General features: G+C 33.0%; 4 protein-coding genes across 7 annotated transcripts in view; 2 read left to right on the forward strand and 2 right to left on the reverse strand.

The window, feature by feature from the left end:
• The window catches only part of LOC117211474 (putative transcription factor SOX-15), a 68,128-nt gene extending 65,917 nt beyond the window's left edge, over positions 1-2,211 (forward strand). For both annotated transcript variants that reach the window (XM_033455400.1, XM_033455401.1), the window contains exon 9: positions 806-2,211. In XM_033455400.1, the coding sequence (XP_033311291.1) occupies positions 806-1,350 (545 nt within the window). In that variant the 3' untranslated portion in view covers positions 1,351-2,211. The remainder of the gene's footprint in view (positions 1-805) is intronic.
• Positions 2,212-6,816: 4,605 nt separating this feature from the next.
• On the reverse strand, positions 6,817-9,615 carry LOC117211472 (out at first protein). The gene is made up of 4 exons (XM_033455399.1): positions 9,344-9,615; positions 9,053-9,166; positions 8,655-8,973; positions 6,817-8,565 (listed from the first exon to the last, which is right to left on the reverse strand). Exons 1-4 carry the CDS (start codon positions 9,437-9,439, stop codon positions 8,255-8,257), a joined length of 840 nt encoding a protein of 279 aa, XP_033311290.1. The 5' UTR covers positions 9,440-9,615; the 3' UTR covers positions 6,817-8,254.
• Positions 9,616-10,031: 416 nt separating this feature from the next.
• LOC117211483 (WD repeat-containing protein on Y chromosome) lies at positions 10,032-13,492 on the reverse strand. Of its 2 annotated transcripts, none has more exons than XM_033455415.1 (4): positions 12,937-13,492; positions 10,565-11,042; positions 10,298-10,392; positions 10,032-10,153 (listed from the first exon to the last, which is right to left on the reverse strand). In XM_033455415.1, the coding sequence occupies exons 2-4, from the start codon at positions 10,769-10,771 to the stop codon at positions 10,051-10,053; spliced, it is 405 nt and encodes a 134-aa protein (XP_033311306.1). In that variant the 5' UTR covers positions 10,772-11,042; positions 12,937-13,492; the 3' UTR covers positions 10,032-10,050. The 2 variants fall into 2 exon arrangements, with proteins under 2 accessions (XP_033311306.1, XP_033311307.1); XM_033455416.1 differs by lacking the exon at positions 12,937-13,492 and adding an exon at positions 11,202-11,889.
• A 187-nt stretch (positions 13,493-13,679) lies between these two features.
• The window catches only part of LOC117211482 (synaptotagmin 1), a 33,405-nt gene continuing 32,357 nt past the window's right edge, over positions 13,680-14,727 (forward strand). The window contains exon 1 of one of the 2 annotated variants that reach the window (XM_033455414.1): positions 13,680-13,917. The gene's annotated coding sequence lies outside the window, so the exon portion shown is untranslated. The remainder of the gene's footprint in view (positions 13,918-14,727) is intronic. The other variant, XM_033455412.1, reaches the window with a different exon arrangement.

A 14,727-nucleotide genomic window follows, 5' to 3' on the forward strand; every position in this document is an offset into this window, starting at 1 on the left:
GAATTAGTGTCAGAAATTCAGAGCAGAAGGAGCAACAAGATCTAAATCTTCCCTCAGTTATTTCTTACAACATTTAAGACAAACTACACGCATACTATAAATAACAAATACATGCAAATGGTACAGAAAATTTCTTAACACTTTGCCAACCTGCCGAGTTAAAATCGCCTACCAACAGGTGTTGAAAGTATCGCACATTCTTGGTGAAACAGTAACATTTAAAATTAACCGAAACATCTGTAACTCCTATCACTATACAATGCAAATGTTAATAAAATGAAATGTGTATGTAAAAACCATTTCTTTGAAAACATACAAATACGGAAAATAAATTTATTAGAAAATTATTCTTTTAAAATAAGATCATTCGAGATTTTTGTATACAGACAAATATGTAAATGTTACTGAAACAATACAATGTATGTACATACGTATAAAGAGCTGAAGAAAGAAAATAGTGCAGCTAGAAAAAAGTTTTAAAGAGTAAGTTCCACTTAAAAATAACTCTTTAAGTTATCAAGAATGCATTTTCCCAAAATAACGTACCCACAGTTACGATAACTTCGAAGATCCAATAACGATCAACCAAGTTGGCCAAATCGAATAACACCATACAGTCACGCTAATTACTGCAACACCCCCAAGCGAGACAGTTTTGCAAATACGAACCACTTGCCTGTAACAATTCGAGCAACCCGAAATCTCTTTTCTGGCTTTCTCCTCTGCGCATAATAGCCCCTTTATTCGCGACGTCACGCGCGGAAGGAGACGAGGCTATTCTTCTCGACGACCGATTTATTTCCAGGTGTATCCCACCGGTACCAAATGAGTCATCACCAGGAGTACCAAACAGAGGGAACCAGCGCTGGCCAACAGCATCCGATTCTGGGTCACATGGAGGCAGCGATGGCCACCACCGCCGAGGAAGAACAGCAACAGACGTTACAGTTGGAGAAGTATTTCAAATACTCGCATCCGACCAACGTGGCGCATACCAGCCTCACCTCTCAGAATCTCCTTGACAGCAATCACAATTACGCCAGTGATCTTCGTTACTACACGCCCCAGCAGACGCAGCTGGACATGTCGAACTCTCAGTGCATCGTCGACGATCAAGCCAAGGATGCTCGATGCTCGAACGTGGCCATAGGCCACGCGATGGAGCAGTACCATCAGGCCATGGATGTGGCCAAGTATCCGGAACACCAACAGCAGCAGCAGCAGCAACAGCAACAACCGCAACAGGCTCAACAGGGTCAGCAATCGCAGAGTATCGAGCATGTTTCGAAGGCGGACGACGATTTCAGTGTAATACTTGCCGACGTGCGCAAGACTTGTTACAGTAGCTAGTGTTTCATCTAGATCAGAGCTGTCTGTAGGAGAACACTGAGAAACTTGGTGTTCCTTGTTTCGGCATTGATTTCTTGCGGTCGGATGTTGTAGGCCTAATCTTTAATGTAAAGAAATCAAATTGTTTGGTTCTTGGTATAGTAAGCATTGCAAACATTGATTACTCAAGGCTGATGAACCTTAATACTTAACTAGAGGTGTGAAGATGTAGTAACCTTTTGTCGTCAAATATTGTCGCAGTGGGTACATTTAAAATTTGTCTTTACAGTCGAGTGGCTCCACTGCGATTGCATTTAAAATTTGTCTTCAAAGCCCGATGGCTCCGCTATGAAAATGGTAAATATTTATTGCTCCGATTAGTTGGTAACGCTCCAGAAAAATGTGGAGAACGCAAAGGATTAACGTGCGGATGACGCTACGTTGGCGCCATAGCCTGCTTGCTTCCGGAGACAGATGACACAGTGACACCATATTAGTGTCATCAGCGTCAACGAAACAGAAAATTTCAGTCACATTGAGCGGCCACCACTTCGCTGCTATAGACAATATGTGAAACACATTTATACGTAATACGTAATGTGGTAAATATCTAAATGCAACTATAGAGGTAAGAGAAATGTGATTTGTTTAAAGAAAAAAGGAATATCCTTGAGTACTTAATATTTGTCGTTTCTACTATAGTGAAAGAAGTCCCTCCCATAGACAGCTCTGTCCTAGATAATCTTTTTGATATGGGCGATCTAGCCCTAGTGGCTGCAGAGAAGAGTTAGGTGCTAACGTTTTTTAAAGAATCCGGTGCTTATACACATTTCTGTACACATTTCCGGTGCTAATGCTCTTGATCAGGAGGTGTGGTTGCAAGATAACAAAGAATTGATGATAGATTATTGTTTCTTGTTGTTTGAAATAGTTATTTTATATAGCTATTTTATTTACTCTTTTTAGCTTTTTGCACTCAAATAAATAATAACAAACATCATGCAAAATAGGTATAATAACATATATGTGCCTGTTTAGTTTCTCTCTAATTCAAGGCTGATTTCAGAAAATATAATAAATTATTGCGAGATGATATCCCCAAATATATTTTATATATAAAATAGTTTATAATTATGTATAACATATATAATATAATAATAATTATATAATAATTATATACGAAATATATTTGGGGATATCATCTTTTTACTAATTACATAGTAATTTTTACATATATTATATATTATACATAAAAATTTAACCAACGATTTGAATAAAAGTCGTTTACGACATTCCTAATTAAATAAGAACTGGAACTATCGTCAAGTGCAAAAAGTTAATCTCGTCGAAAGAAATTCAGGGTGACACACTTACCACGTTATCTTCTTTGAAAAAAAAAGTGAAACGAACATAGGGCGTGATAATTTAACAGGTCCCCGGTAGAAACAATTGTGCGCATCAGTTAACAGTTATTTATTACAGACAATTCTCGGCATTCGACAGCATGTCTGACTTAAGGTGACGAAAATAAAGTAGAGTAGCATCCTAAACCCTGACGCATAACAATATGGTGAGCTATAACGCAACGCGTTAAAACTGAAAAATACAATTTTTTACCAATGCTATTGCAACCACACCTCGTAATCTTTTTTACTCGTTCCGACATAGCGATAAAAATCGAATCTCTTCGAACTTCGAAAAACTTAATGCGCGAAGTATTTGCACGTAATAACGGTCGAGACAAAGAAATCAAGACATACCTCGATTTCCTTAATGTCCAGAAACGTTATTGCGGTTGTAGAAATGTCTTGTTTATTTAATTTATAAGATCAATTGATCGAAATGTCGATGTTCGATGACAGAATCGTTGAAAGCAACGGCGTTATTGTTGAACTATTTTTATCCACCTATGCACTCATGGTACAGCATAGCACTGTATATTTAGAGCATACATGCATATTTCCGCGTCGAAAATAGATCGAATAATTTTCCGTAACGAATTAAACGACGTATTAGTTTCTCGTAACGATCGATGCTTGACGGCGGTCTACTTAAGAACAAAAATAAGCTACATCCTTTCTTACATATTCATCGTGATGTTTACGAAAACGACGTTTATTTCTAGCTTAACGATTTAATCATCTTATTTATGGTGCACATTTCAAAATTCAGATACTTAATGTAAATGGAAGATATATATATATATATTTAGATATATATATATATATAGAAGATATATATATATATAGATATATGTTTTTATGGCGATAATGTAGAATCTTCTGTGAGAAATACTTATTTAAAAGAAAAAAAAGACAATATTAATCGAAGTACCTTATTTCCAATAAGTGTACGAACTTTTCTTAAGCCTCCTCGTTGGCTATTTTACATGTGTATAAGCACGATCTCCTTATTTTCCTCTGTTTCAGATGACTGAACGAAATTCTCGTTGTAAATGTAGTATAAACGTAGCAGAACGAATGATTCTTTTTTTTTTTTTTGTCCCTTTTTTACTCATGTAAGCTTCTACTTTCATAGTCTTTAATACTCTATGTAGCATACGATGATACCTATATGTAGCGTGGCAATAAACGTGGATATTTTATCGTTCGATCCTCGATTTTGAATACACTTGCGTAAGCGACATATGGAATTTAGGTAATGAGTGTAAAGAAGGGGAGGAGAACTAAATTATTATGATTATTGTATCGTACTTAATAGAGACAATTATCAACAACATTCATGGCTTCTCGTGTATTTTTCGACCACTCATTATCAAATTAATTCATTTCGCTAGTGATACATCGTTGGAGATTGAAACAAACAAATATATAAAATACAAAATTGAGAATGTATAGGATGTTTCGTTTTATCTTGTCGACCTTTCAATCAATTATCTAGGTTTTTTTCTGCAGCAATTACTTATTTCGTTAAAACACATTCAACATCTTTAATTTTCAACATCATCTTTCTTTTAGATCTCGAAATTTAACTTCATAGCAATAATATTGTTTATTTAAAAATATGCAATTAAAAAAAGATACGGATAATCATGAACATTCGAAAATCGTTGAGGATTAACATTGCTGTTTATTATGGTATTTATTCTACTGAATGAGATATACTTTTTTATACGGTTAAAAATAATAAAGCTAAATTAGCGAGAAACAAGATATTTACAACACCCTATATCATTTGAAATAATTTATTACAATATAATAAATATATTACTAATAAAAATTCTAAAAGATATGGACTAATTAAACTCGGCGATTGCTTACTCGTTCTTTTTATTAAATATATATAAAAAATATGTGTATAAGTTACAATGTTACGTGTAAAGCTGAAATTATACACGGTGAGTAACATCCAGTTTCGATTCGAAGTATCGATAGTAAAATGTTTAAATGCTATTAGTATATCCCCTTACTATACCCGTTTCCCAGCCCCCTATAGTGTTAGCCAAAATGAAATCTCATAACAGTGTGTGTGTTCGCAAGTTAAAGGTAATAAATCAGTGCCTTCGTTATTCGAGAGAAAGAGAGAGAAAGAGAAAGCTTTAACATAGTATGAAATTCTTTCAAACAGGAACAAGTGTTTGAAATATTTTCCTTAAGTTGGACCATATCATTAATTAATGTCTATACCCTTATGTCTTATGTTATTCATGTGAATTTCTTTTTATGTTTCTTTCTTTTCTTTTCTGGTTTGTTAATCATGCATATTAAATGACACATATAATTTATCGAGATACTAACAGTAACATCTTGAATATTCTGCAATTTGTCTATACCATGTTTGGTAATTAAGTATACAAGATGATTCACAAGAAACTGATCATCCAAATCTTTTAATAAATCAAATATTTTTCAGGAATAAATATGATAAACGCAATATTCTGTCAAAATTCCAGTCAATTTCCTTAAAGCCTTACAATTCTTTTTCAAAGAAAATTAAAGATTCAGTTTTAGTGAGACATCAAATTTTCATCATTTATAATGCTGAGAATTGGTAGCCTCATTATGAAGATTCATAAAACAGTATCACTGGATCCAATTTTATACAAACTATCATACAGAAATAATAATGTACATATTTACATAAAAACAATGATAGCATTGGAAATCAAACAAGATTTTTTTAAATAATTTTCTCAAAAATTCTTAGACTGTGTTTTACGCTTTTGACTATGCTTCCAAGACAAACAGGACAAAGATTATCTGTGTACTCCATCTTTTGTGAGTCACCCTATAGTTCGTAGGTACTTATATACACAATGTACAAATTTATATTGCTGTTTGCAAACTTAACCGATTACACAGTCCGGGTATAAATTACTTAATCGAATTATATCGCACTGACTCATACGCAGATGCAGTTCATTCCCGGTGAAGACTGTGGTACTATTTTCTTCGTTCCTTCATCTTTTAGTGAAATATAGTATACAATCGTTAGGTGGTACAGACATGAGTGAATCGATAACGACGGGTGTCGTTTAACGCTTACATGTTTCATAGATGTTCGATTATAGATGTAAGTATGTGCAATATATGTGTATATATACTTATTATCTTTTTGCTCATTTGTTCACTTATGCTAGGAATTACGTTAAATACGATTTTGTGTCGGTGAGGAAGCGCGGTGAATTGCAACATGTATATATAATATGTTTATTATTAAATTGGACAGATATTGCAGTCTTGTTTATAGTGGTTTGCTATGAAACGTATACTCCCATTTTTTATCTCTCTCATTTAAATACCAAGCGCCCTCTTTGTACAAATAATGAATTTTTATTCCATACAAGTCAACAATACTTTTTACTCACTGAATATTTTATATATAATGTATATCCTACGAATTGTACACGTTTCAGTTATTAACAAACGATCTGTATATACAAAGACTTAATTCATTCTCACGTGCCCTCAACGTTTATATTTTGCATCAGCGCGTGCTTCTTCTCCTATGTTATGTACAATTCGAACTTAATTTACACATATAAATGGCAGCCTTACATGTCATGTATAAAATTCTGTACAGATACCAGTGCATTTAGTGCCAAGCAAACACACGTAATCATTTTTTACAAATCACTAGAAATATAAAAAACTTGTTGAGATATGAATTATTTAATTTTGAAGGGGATAATAATAGATATAGTACCAGCCTTAAAATACATTGCACCAAATTACCACTTACAGAAAATTCGGTATTGACTTCGATATCTTCAAACTAATGATAAACATTACGTTAAATATAAATTGATAACTTTAACATTTAATATTGTTTGTATAATATAAGTTTATTTGTACCAATTTATTAAAATTAGATTTTATATTAATTTATCACTATTACGCATGAAAATAAATAAACATTAATTAAACAGCCGAAAAAGTATAGTTTACTTATTTCGTTAAATGCATTTAGGTTTGAAAAGTCTATATTTATCGACACACTTTCTCTCAGTAACGATCTCATAAAAAATTCCATTCCAACAGTATATTTCTCAATTTGTATTATAAATTGAGCAACTCTTTTATATTTCTAATAGAATAAGAAAAAATTACGTGTATGAACTTAGACTAGATGCACTTTAATGCATTGTGGCACTACTACACGTGGGTAAATTAGACGCGAAAGTCTTCATGTTACTCTGAATGGATTATTTGTAACCTAGTGTTCATGACGTATACACACAAATATTTATTGCTAGCCTCTGTTTTATCCGGCTGTGAACAGTTAATAAAAACAGTCTGTTCAAATTTCTCGAACAATTTTACGCCCTCTAATATGCAATAAACATTGTTGCTTTGTGACCAAGTATGTATGTTCAGTAGTACATATTTTGTAAGACACATTGTGCATATAATGTAAGGTATGTTAGGAATGATTACATTTTTGATAAATGCAGGCAAATAGTAGTTTGGGAATGTGATGAATGATAAATGTAAACTTAAATAATTTTCATATAACAAGATATGACAACTAAGTAAGTCTTTTAGAATTAGTTTCGCTTTTTCTTTTTTTAATAGTTCCTTCTTTTACCGTACCTTGTTCTCCCTATAAAATATTTTGTTAGCTATCCTAGTAAAATACAAATATTACTGTTACAAATGCATCCATTCAGTACAGCCTATAAAAGTAAGAATTTATCTAACATAGGTCTGCCGACGCCCTGGTACATGTACCAAGAACATACTTCTAACCTGCTTCTGTCATTATGGAAGCCCCGATACCGATCCTATATTTTTATAGAAAAACACTGACATTTAGAAAGCATATAATTAATATCAACCCGCGAAGATGATACTAATACTCACAACTGTCTTCAGTCTCACTGCTAGTGAGAGATTCCCTTTACTATAAATGACAGGTGGTACAGGGGCCCCACTAATGGACAGAGCAAATTTAAAAATTTTGCGACCATTATATCTAAATCATCTGATCCATACTAGTCTTCTTCTCAAATAGATATTGTGAAATGGAATATATATATTACATATTTACGACAACTTTTCAAATGAAATAGAAAAATAATACCTTAAAAATTGTTCAAAATGAAATTACTCCAAAATGTCATTATAATGAACAAGTCGATATACCCTGATAAGAGTGAGCATAATTAATACTTGATATGTACAGACGAAATAAAGTTAAAAATTTGGTGAGATCAATGATGATTTGACAAAGATATATAAGTAGCAAAGGTACCTTTTGTTACAAATGTTTACTTTTTAAAGCATTTATGATGAGCATAATAATATTAAAAAGAAAATGAAATTGAAATTATACTATAGGATGATTTTTGTTAATGTATATGTGATAAATTAATATGTCAAAGGTAGTTTTGCTTTCTGATAATTTGAATAATCTTGCCCTCTTTCATAAATTAAAACCTATATATCTACAGTGTTCTTATGTGTCATTCATCCCATAAACAATTCTGCTTCATTTTAGAATAGTATGAGAATATAAAACATTTTTTACAAGTTTTAATGCCACATTTATATGGAGCGGCTGCTTTTTTACCATCACCTTTGCCTTTGCAAAATTTTAAACCACATGGGTACCAACCAATACATAATTCTAATGAACATGTACAAGGTGCCCACATATTCGATGTGTCTGCACATCGTGTTACAAATAACGATCTTGAATCGTTTGTACCTTGTTGCGTTATAGAATTTGTGCTGAAGTTGTACACAGCTGCCATGAGTGAAAGTTCGGATGAGCCTAATAAAAGAATAAAGAAACTGTGAAACTAGATACTATATTGGAAAGAATTTTACTTACATGTTAGTTTATCTATTAATATAACTTACCAGGTCTTTGAATCCACTGTTTTATATCTTCATTTCTAGTATAAGCAGATCCAGCTGCTTCTCCACAAAGAGTTGCAATGTGTTTAGAAATATCTTTGGATTCAGATACATCTAAGAATAAATCCATGGTATAATTCACGTGACCTTTATCTTCTTCTGCAACACGCACAGTGCCTGGATTTTTTTGCCGTAATTTAGACATAGCATCAGATGATATGAAATCCACTTTGAAAAAATGATTAACAAAGCATAAAACTTGATATTGATTTTGACCACGTTCTTCTTCACCAAGAACTAAAGCTTTTATTATTTGAACTTCCTGAAGGAATAAATAAAATATTTTATTTCTCTTTGAAAAAAATATAAGAAAGATATAGGGTTTCAAAATAATGAATTACATTTTTAAAATCAATGAGTTGTGTCACTAAAGTACCATCTGAACATTGAAATTCTAAGGTAATAACATCTTCACTAACATTGGAAGAAATCGTTTCCAATAGAATATCACCACCCTGTAAATTAAAAGTACATAGATAACACTATTTTGTTAAACTTTGAATTCGTCGAGGTTATTCGAGATAAATTATTAATCGCTAAATTATATCAAAATATCTTTCATTAAATAGTATATCTATAATTAGAATTTTATTGATTCCTTATAATAGTAAATGACAGAAAAAGATTCGTACCTGATTTTTAACATTTATGAGCAAGTGAGTTGTACAAACACTATACAAATAGTGCAATAAAAAACAGACTGTAAATAATTCGTTGAATTTCTTCATTGTTGCATGTTGTAACTACTTTTTTCACAGTACTAACCACTGTTGTAATTAACTATAATTGATCGACATTTATTAGAAAGATAAACACTTTAAATATAACCTAATCGTAAGAACCTCCTACTCTGTACATTTTGTCGCGGTCAAAGCACACATTCACAACCATATTGGCATAGAGTATGAACTAAATAGAAAAGTATACAAAAAAGACGCATAAAATACGTTTTATTAATTATTTAAGTATAATTCATAAAAGATACAATTTACAAAGGTAAGATATATTTTATACAAGTTAAAATTAACTTGCGTTAGGAATGTTGTTTAAATAACTGGTAGTCGAGGAGTTAAATTAAATTAAATTGTTAAATCAAAGAAAATGATATTAAAATAAATATATTGTAAAATGTATAATAAATTAACTACAGATCAAGTATAACAAAATTAATTACAATAATTACATGAAATATCTATTATATATTAATTTAAAAATTCATATATTTTTATTTTTGTAGTTAGCAACTAAATTACATGAAGATAAAGTAAAGTTTGTATCATATAGAAATGGCGTTAATTAAATACATTAACAAAATCGATCTGATATATCATTTTCAAATTCATTTTGCTTCCCGCGGTTTTAAGGAGATAGAAGACCTCTCTTTACTGCTTCTTCTGGAGGACGGTAGAGCTTTAGAGGATTTGCACGATTCAGCATCATTTCTGAAAATTTTCGAAACAGTTCTTTAAATACTCCCATTTTTCTCCAATTCGATTTAGGGTATTTCAATATTGAAAAATTTCGTGTTGTGAAAATAATTTATCTGAAAGAACTAACGTTTCTCTAACATTTACACGTTTACTTACTGACATTTCAATCGTAACTCAGTCAATATAGGAGGTGTTGATGGTCTTTCGATAGGTTTTAAATCATATGTTTTCAAATGCATATAAACTGGAATCTGGAAATATAAATTTGTCATAAAAGTATTCTACAATAAATCGATCTATTACATGTTCCGGGTTTAAATAACAATACAAATAAAACAAACGCTTTCTGTATTCAGATTTGAATATACCCGCCTCCAAAACAAAAACCATAGAGTACCAAGTTATCGATAGAGACATACTCACGTAAGGTAGCGACGTATCAAGAGCTATCGGTTCGATATATCTCTTCGGTATATCCGGAACTCGAAAAGAACTACCCAATATAGGCGATTCCAAGCCGTTTCCATAAATCGATGCAGACGATACTTCCTTTCGAATGTCATTTAAATCCGAATCGTTTAAATCGTTCGACCACGAATCGTTTTGCTCGATTACTTCCGCATTTTCCATCTCGATAAAGTAGTCTTTGCCGATAGAATTGGTGAAGTTTTAAAGCGCAAGCAGGCTGAACTACTTTCGTTGAAATAAAACTGAAGATCCACTCGACGCCAAGCACTAGCCTCTAAATAATGATTCGAGAATGCTCTTCAACGTTATGTCCGACAAAGTGTTCATAAACTGAAGTTCCGTAAGTCGATATTTGGTCGATAAGTTACACTCTACTGAACAGCGGGTACCATGGAATCGTTTGTTCATCCCCTCTGAGCGTGATTCTTTCATTCTATCAATGAATTTACTTTTTCGTGATATATCGTAACATATGATAAAACTATAAATATCTAAATTCATATAAAACATTTAAAAATTACCAGGGAGAAGCAGAAGTCATACTTTGTATTAATTTATAGTAGATATTATATATAGTAATAGGTAAAATAACCTTCTGTCGATTATCCATTTCTGTTCAATCAGGAATTGATCAAATATACATGCACTTGATAAACATTCAATCTCGATTTTCTAAAAGATGAAACCTCCAACAAAATTTAATTTCTATTTTCGTCTTATTTTGAATCATGGAATCTCCCTGACTTCATTTGTATTACGAATTTAGATCCATTTCAAAAATATTGTTATACGTTATAAGTTTAGCAAGCTTATTTTAGAATAATCTGTCCTTAATAAGTTCAATCAACTAAACAGCAAAGGCGAACTGTTATATTTTCTTCCTATACTTTCTATCTTTATTTAATTACATTTAATTATATTTTCGTCATACGTAATTATCAGGACCTTCTAACTACATATATAGCTTTGTCTGTACAAGCAGTAATTTAATTGTCTATCCCTGTAGTGCAAAAGAAAATTTAATTACCAGTTACATTCTTAATTTTCTTGACTTCATAAATAAAACTTTTATGCAGCATAAAGTTCAAACAAGTTAATTAAATTGAACTCGGAAAATTTATACGGTCAATAAAAATCTATGATATAGTAATTTAATTAGACTTTCTTGCAAAAGATACTGAACAACCTCGAAAATTGCATTTTTCGTTTTAGTTGAGTAATTCCTTTACGCTATAAAATGTTGGTTTGAAAGTAACTAAATAAAGATACGTGTGTATGGTTTTTTGCGTATATTTGACTGATGAAGGTGGATGTTAGCGACTTCGGGTGAAAAGAATTAAAAAAAAAAAAAAACGGAACTATATGAAATTTCTGTCGCGTTTTTGCAACTTTGAAGTGGAAAGAATGAGAAATAAAACAAAATAAAAATGGAACAATGCTTTTACAGCTACGAAGCATGAACGACGAAGACAAAAGGAGAAGGGGAACGATTTTTCATGCTCACGAATTTTTAACATAGAAAATGAAGATTAATGTTAAACAAAAGCAACATTGTCGCTGCTATAATTTTAGACATTGTGATTACTATACGCATTATAAAACCGAGTGAAAATGTACATATTGTGATTTTATAGCGGAGAAGATGAATAAAAAGCAAAATAGAAATTGTAGAGACAATCCAGTAGAAGATTAATAAAATTAACCTAGCTTACATTCCTGTTCAGAAGTAAAAAAAGGTTGAAATAAACTGGAAATGTTAGAACATTATTAAAATCTCTTAGAATTACTATCTTGTTTGAAGTCTTAGCTTGAAAACTTTTCAAATGAAATTTCTTCTCTATCTACATCAACCGTGCTTCTAGATCATTGCTTTAATTGGATGATATACGTACATAGTTACAGACAATTTAAGTATTCGTACTATTAATCTTTCCACTATATTTGTGTTACTTGATTTCAAGACTCAACTATATTCAGAATCATATTTTGAATAAATTTTCCAGACACTTTTATCTAATTCGTTTCAATTTTTCTCATCTGTGTTTAAATGAAAATATTTTGAAGATCAATATGCAACTGTTGTAATTCAATAACACTCGTTTGTAACTCATGAAAATAGTTTTTCATAAAACAAATAAAACAAATTTTTATCTGTCACTTTTTCCCTTACAATTTGAATTAATACTCATTTCCCTACGAGATTAAGAAATGCTCTAATGTTTATTACTTAACATTGCTAATTATATTTTCGTTAACAATACTTCCATGATACTAAATTTCTGAACACAAAATTCTGATAATCCACTAATAGGTATCCTAATACTTACAAACGGCAGTGTATATAAACACTTGAAGTTTGAAGCGGCTTGAATTAACGCCACTAAATCTGAATGAGCCTCTCTACTGTCTATAAAATCAGAACTGGAGAAGATTAGGGATGATCACGAAAAGGTAGAGGCATCGAAGATAGAGCGTATTCAGACTAGAAAATTATACAAACACAACATCCAGTTACGATAATTTGCTATATTACTGCAACTCGTACGGTTTCAAATTATCGCCACATTGATCATGATCTTTCATGGATACAAAATTCCGATCGATCGATCTTTTCTTTCATATAAAGCTAACCAGCAGGTATTCTAATACTTATGAACGAGAGTGTACGTAAACACAAACTTGAAGTATGAAGCGACTTGAATTCGAACAACTCCTAAATCTGAATGAGTGTTTCTACACCCTACCATTCAGAGAACCGGAGAAGATTAGAGAAGATCACGAAAAGGTAGATGTATCAAAAGTATAATGGAAAAGTTAGAAGGCGGAAGCATCAAGCGCCTGTCGTTCAACGTAACGTCTCTTACGACTACAACAACGTTGTGCTGATCGTCGACGACGGCTCGACGTCTCCGGCGCACGCATCTGTCCAGAAGGGGCGGAAGGTGCACAGCGTCGGCTCCGTCGAAACGGCGGAAAACGTAACGTGTTTTATCGATTTCGTCGGGTCGGCCATGTTCGTGTCCGCCACCGGTCAGGCGCACTCGTGTCCCACCGTCGAGAGACCGTGCCACCGATAGATTTTCCACCGTCTACACCGTCGTCGATGTCGCAGGGCGTATAACGATGCGCTTGTAAAACGCGACCGCCCCGTGTGTTTTTTCTTTCCTTCACATCGTCAGACACGAGACTCGTTCACGCTCGTTTTCCGAATCGGTCCCGGTCCGTGTCGAGGTCGACCAGCGAGCAACCAGCGAGCAGAGGAAGCTTGCGAGCATCGTTCGAGAGCAGGCAACCGACGAACAAGCACCGTGAGTACTGTTTTTTTTTTTCATCAAAATATCCCTCTTGCGTTTCTTTATAGCAACTATCTCTTCGTTTAGTGAAAATGTGTTTCGGCTCTACTCGTTGATGATTTTTTTCGGTTTAAATCTGGCGAGGAATTTCGGTTGAAGAAAAGTTCTACGGTTTCCTAAGCTCCCTTAAGAGGGCTGTTTCTTCGGTGCTCTCCTCCTTCGTTCAGCTAGATATCGCTTCCCTTTGGCGGTTCTCCGTTGATGTCATAAATAGACGTCTTTTTATGGACTTTGTGAAATTCCAGGTCTTTATTAAACGGTCTTTTCGATCGTGCTCGTAATGGTCCTTCTTAATGGCTAGGAACTATGTAGACGATAGCAAATTAGAGTGTTTCACAACAGAGATTACATGTTTCTTTGATTACCTTTTATATAGAACCGATATTTCTCATCTTACATCCTATTCCTTTCCTTTTTCGTGTTAATCTTTTGAAAAGAAAAAAGACGAAAGTTATTTTTTTTACATTTTCTCAATATACACTGTACCTCTGTCGCCTGGTGATCAGTCCTAGATAAGGACGAAAGGGTATAGGGATAAAAGGGGGGAACATTTCGTGGGTATGAGCACAATCTAGGCCTTCGATCATCATGCAAAGCAAGCATTTTCGGTCACTTGATCCCAGAACTATTTCCGAGAACGGTCGTTGGACGATATTTGGCTCTGTCGTTTCAAAACTTTCCTTTTTACCTTCGACTTCTTCGTTTATCGTCGCTCGCCCGCTCGTCATCGTCCCTTCGTAGTTCGTCCATCTCTTCGGAACCGTT

Source organism: Bombus bifarius, unplaced genomic scaffold (genome assembly GCF_011952205.1).
Source record: "Bombus bifarius isolate JDL3187 unplaced genomic scaffold, Bbif_JDL3187 scf7180000008234, whole genome shotgun sequence".
In the NCBI taxonomy this organism is placed as follows: domain Eukaryota; kingdom Metazoa; phylum Arthropoda; class Insecta; order Hymenoptera; family Apidae; genus Bombus; species Bombus bifarius.

What these genes read in the sequence shown, in the direction of transcription:
- LOC117211483 (XM_033455415.1), bottom strand. Translation starts at nt 10,771, where the DNA reads ATGGAAAATGCGGAAGTAATCGAGCAAAACGATTCGTGGTCGAACGAT. An exon ending in TTGATACGTCGCTACCTTAC is followed by an intron (nt 10,393 to 10,564) that starts GTGAGTATGTCT and finishes TTATATTTCCAG; the next exon opens with ATTCCAGTTTATATGCATTT. An exon ending in GAGTTACGATTGAAATGTCA is followed by an intron (nt 10,154 to 10,297) that starts GTAAGTAAACGT and finishes GAAAATTTTCAG; the next exon opens with AAATGATGCTGAATCGTGCA.
- LOC117211472 (XM_033455399.1), bottom strand. Translation starts at nt 9,439, where the DNA reads ATGAAGAAATTCAACGAATTATTTACAGTCTGTTTTTTATTGCACTAT. An exon ending in TCATAAATGTTAAAAATCAG is followed by an intron (nt 9,167 to 9,343) that starts GTACGAATCTTT and finishes TTTAATTTACAG; the next exon opens with GGTGGTGATATTCTATTGGA. An exon ending in AACTCATTGATTTTAAAAAT is followed by an intron (nt 8,974 to 9,052) that starts GTAATTCATTAT and finishes TTATTCCTTCAG; the next exon opens with GAAGTTCAAATAATAAAAGC.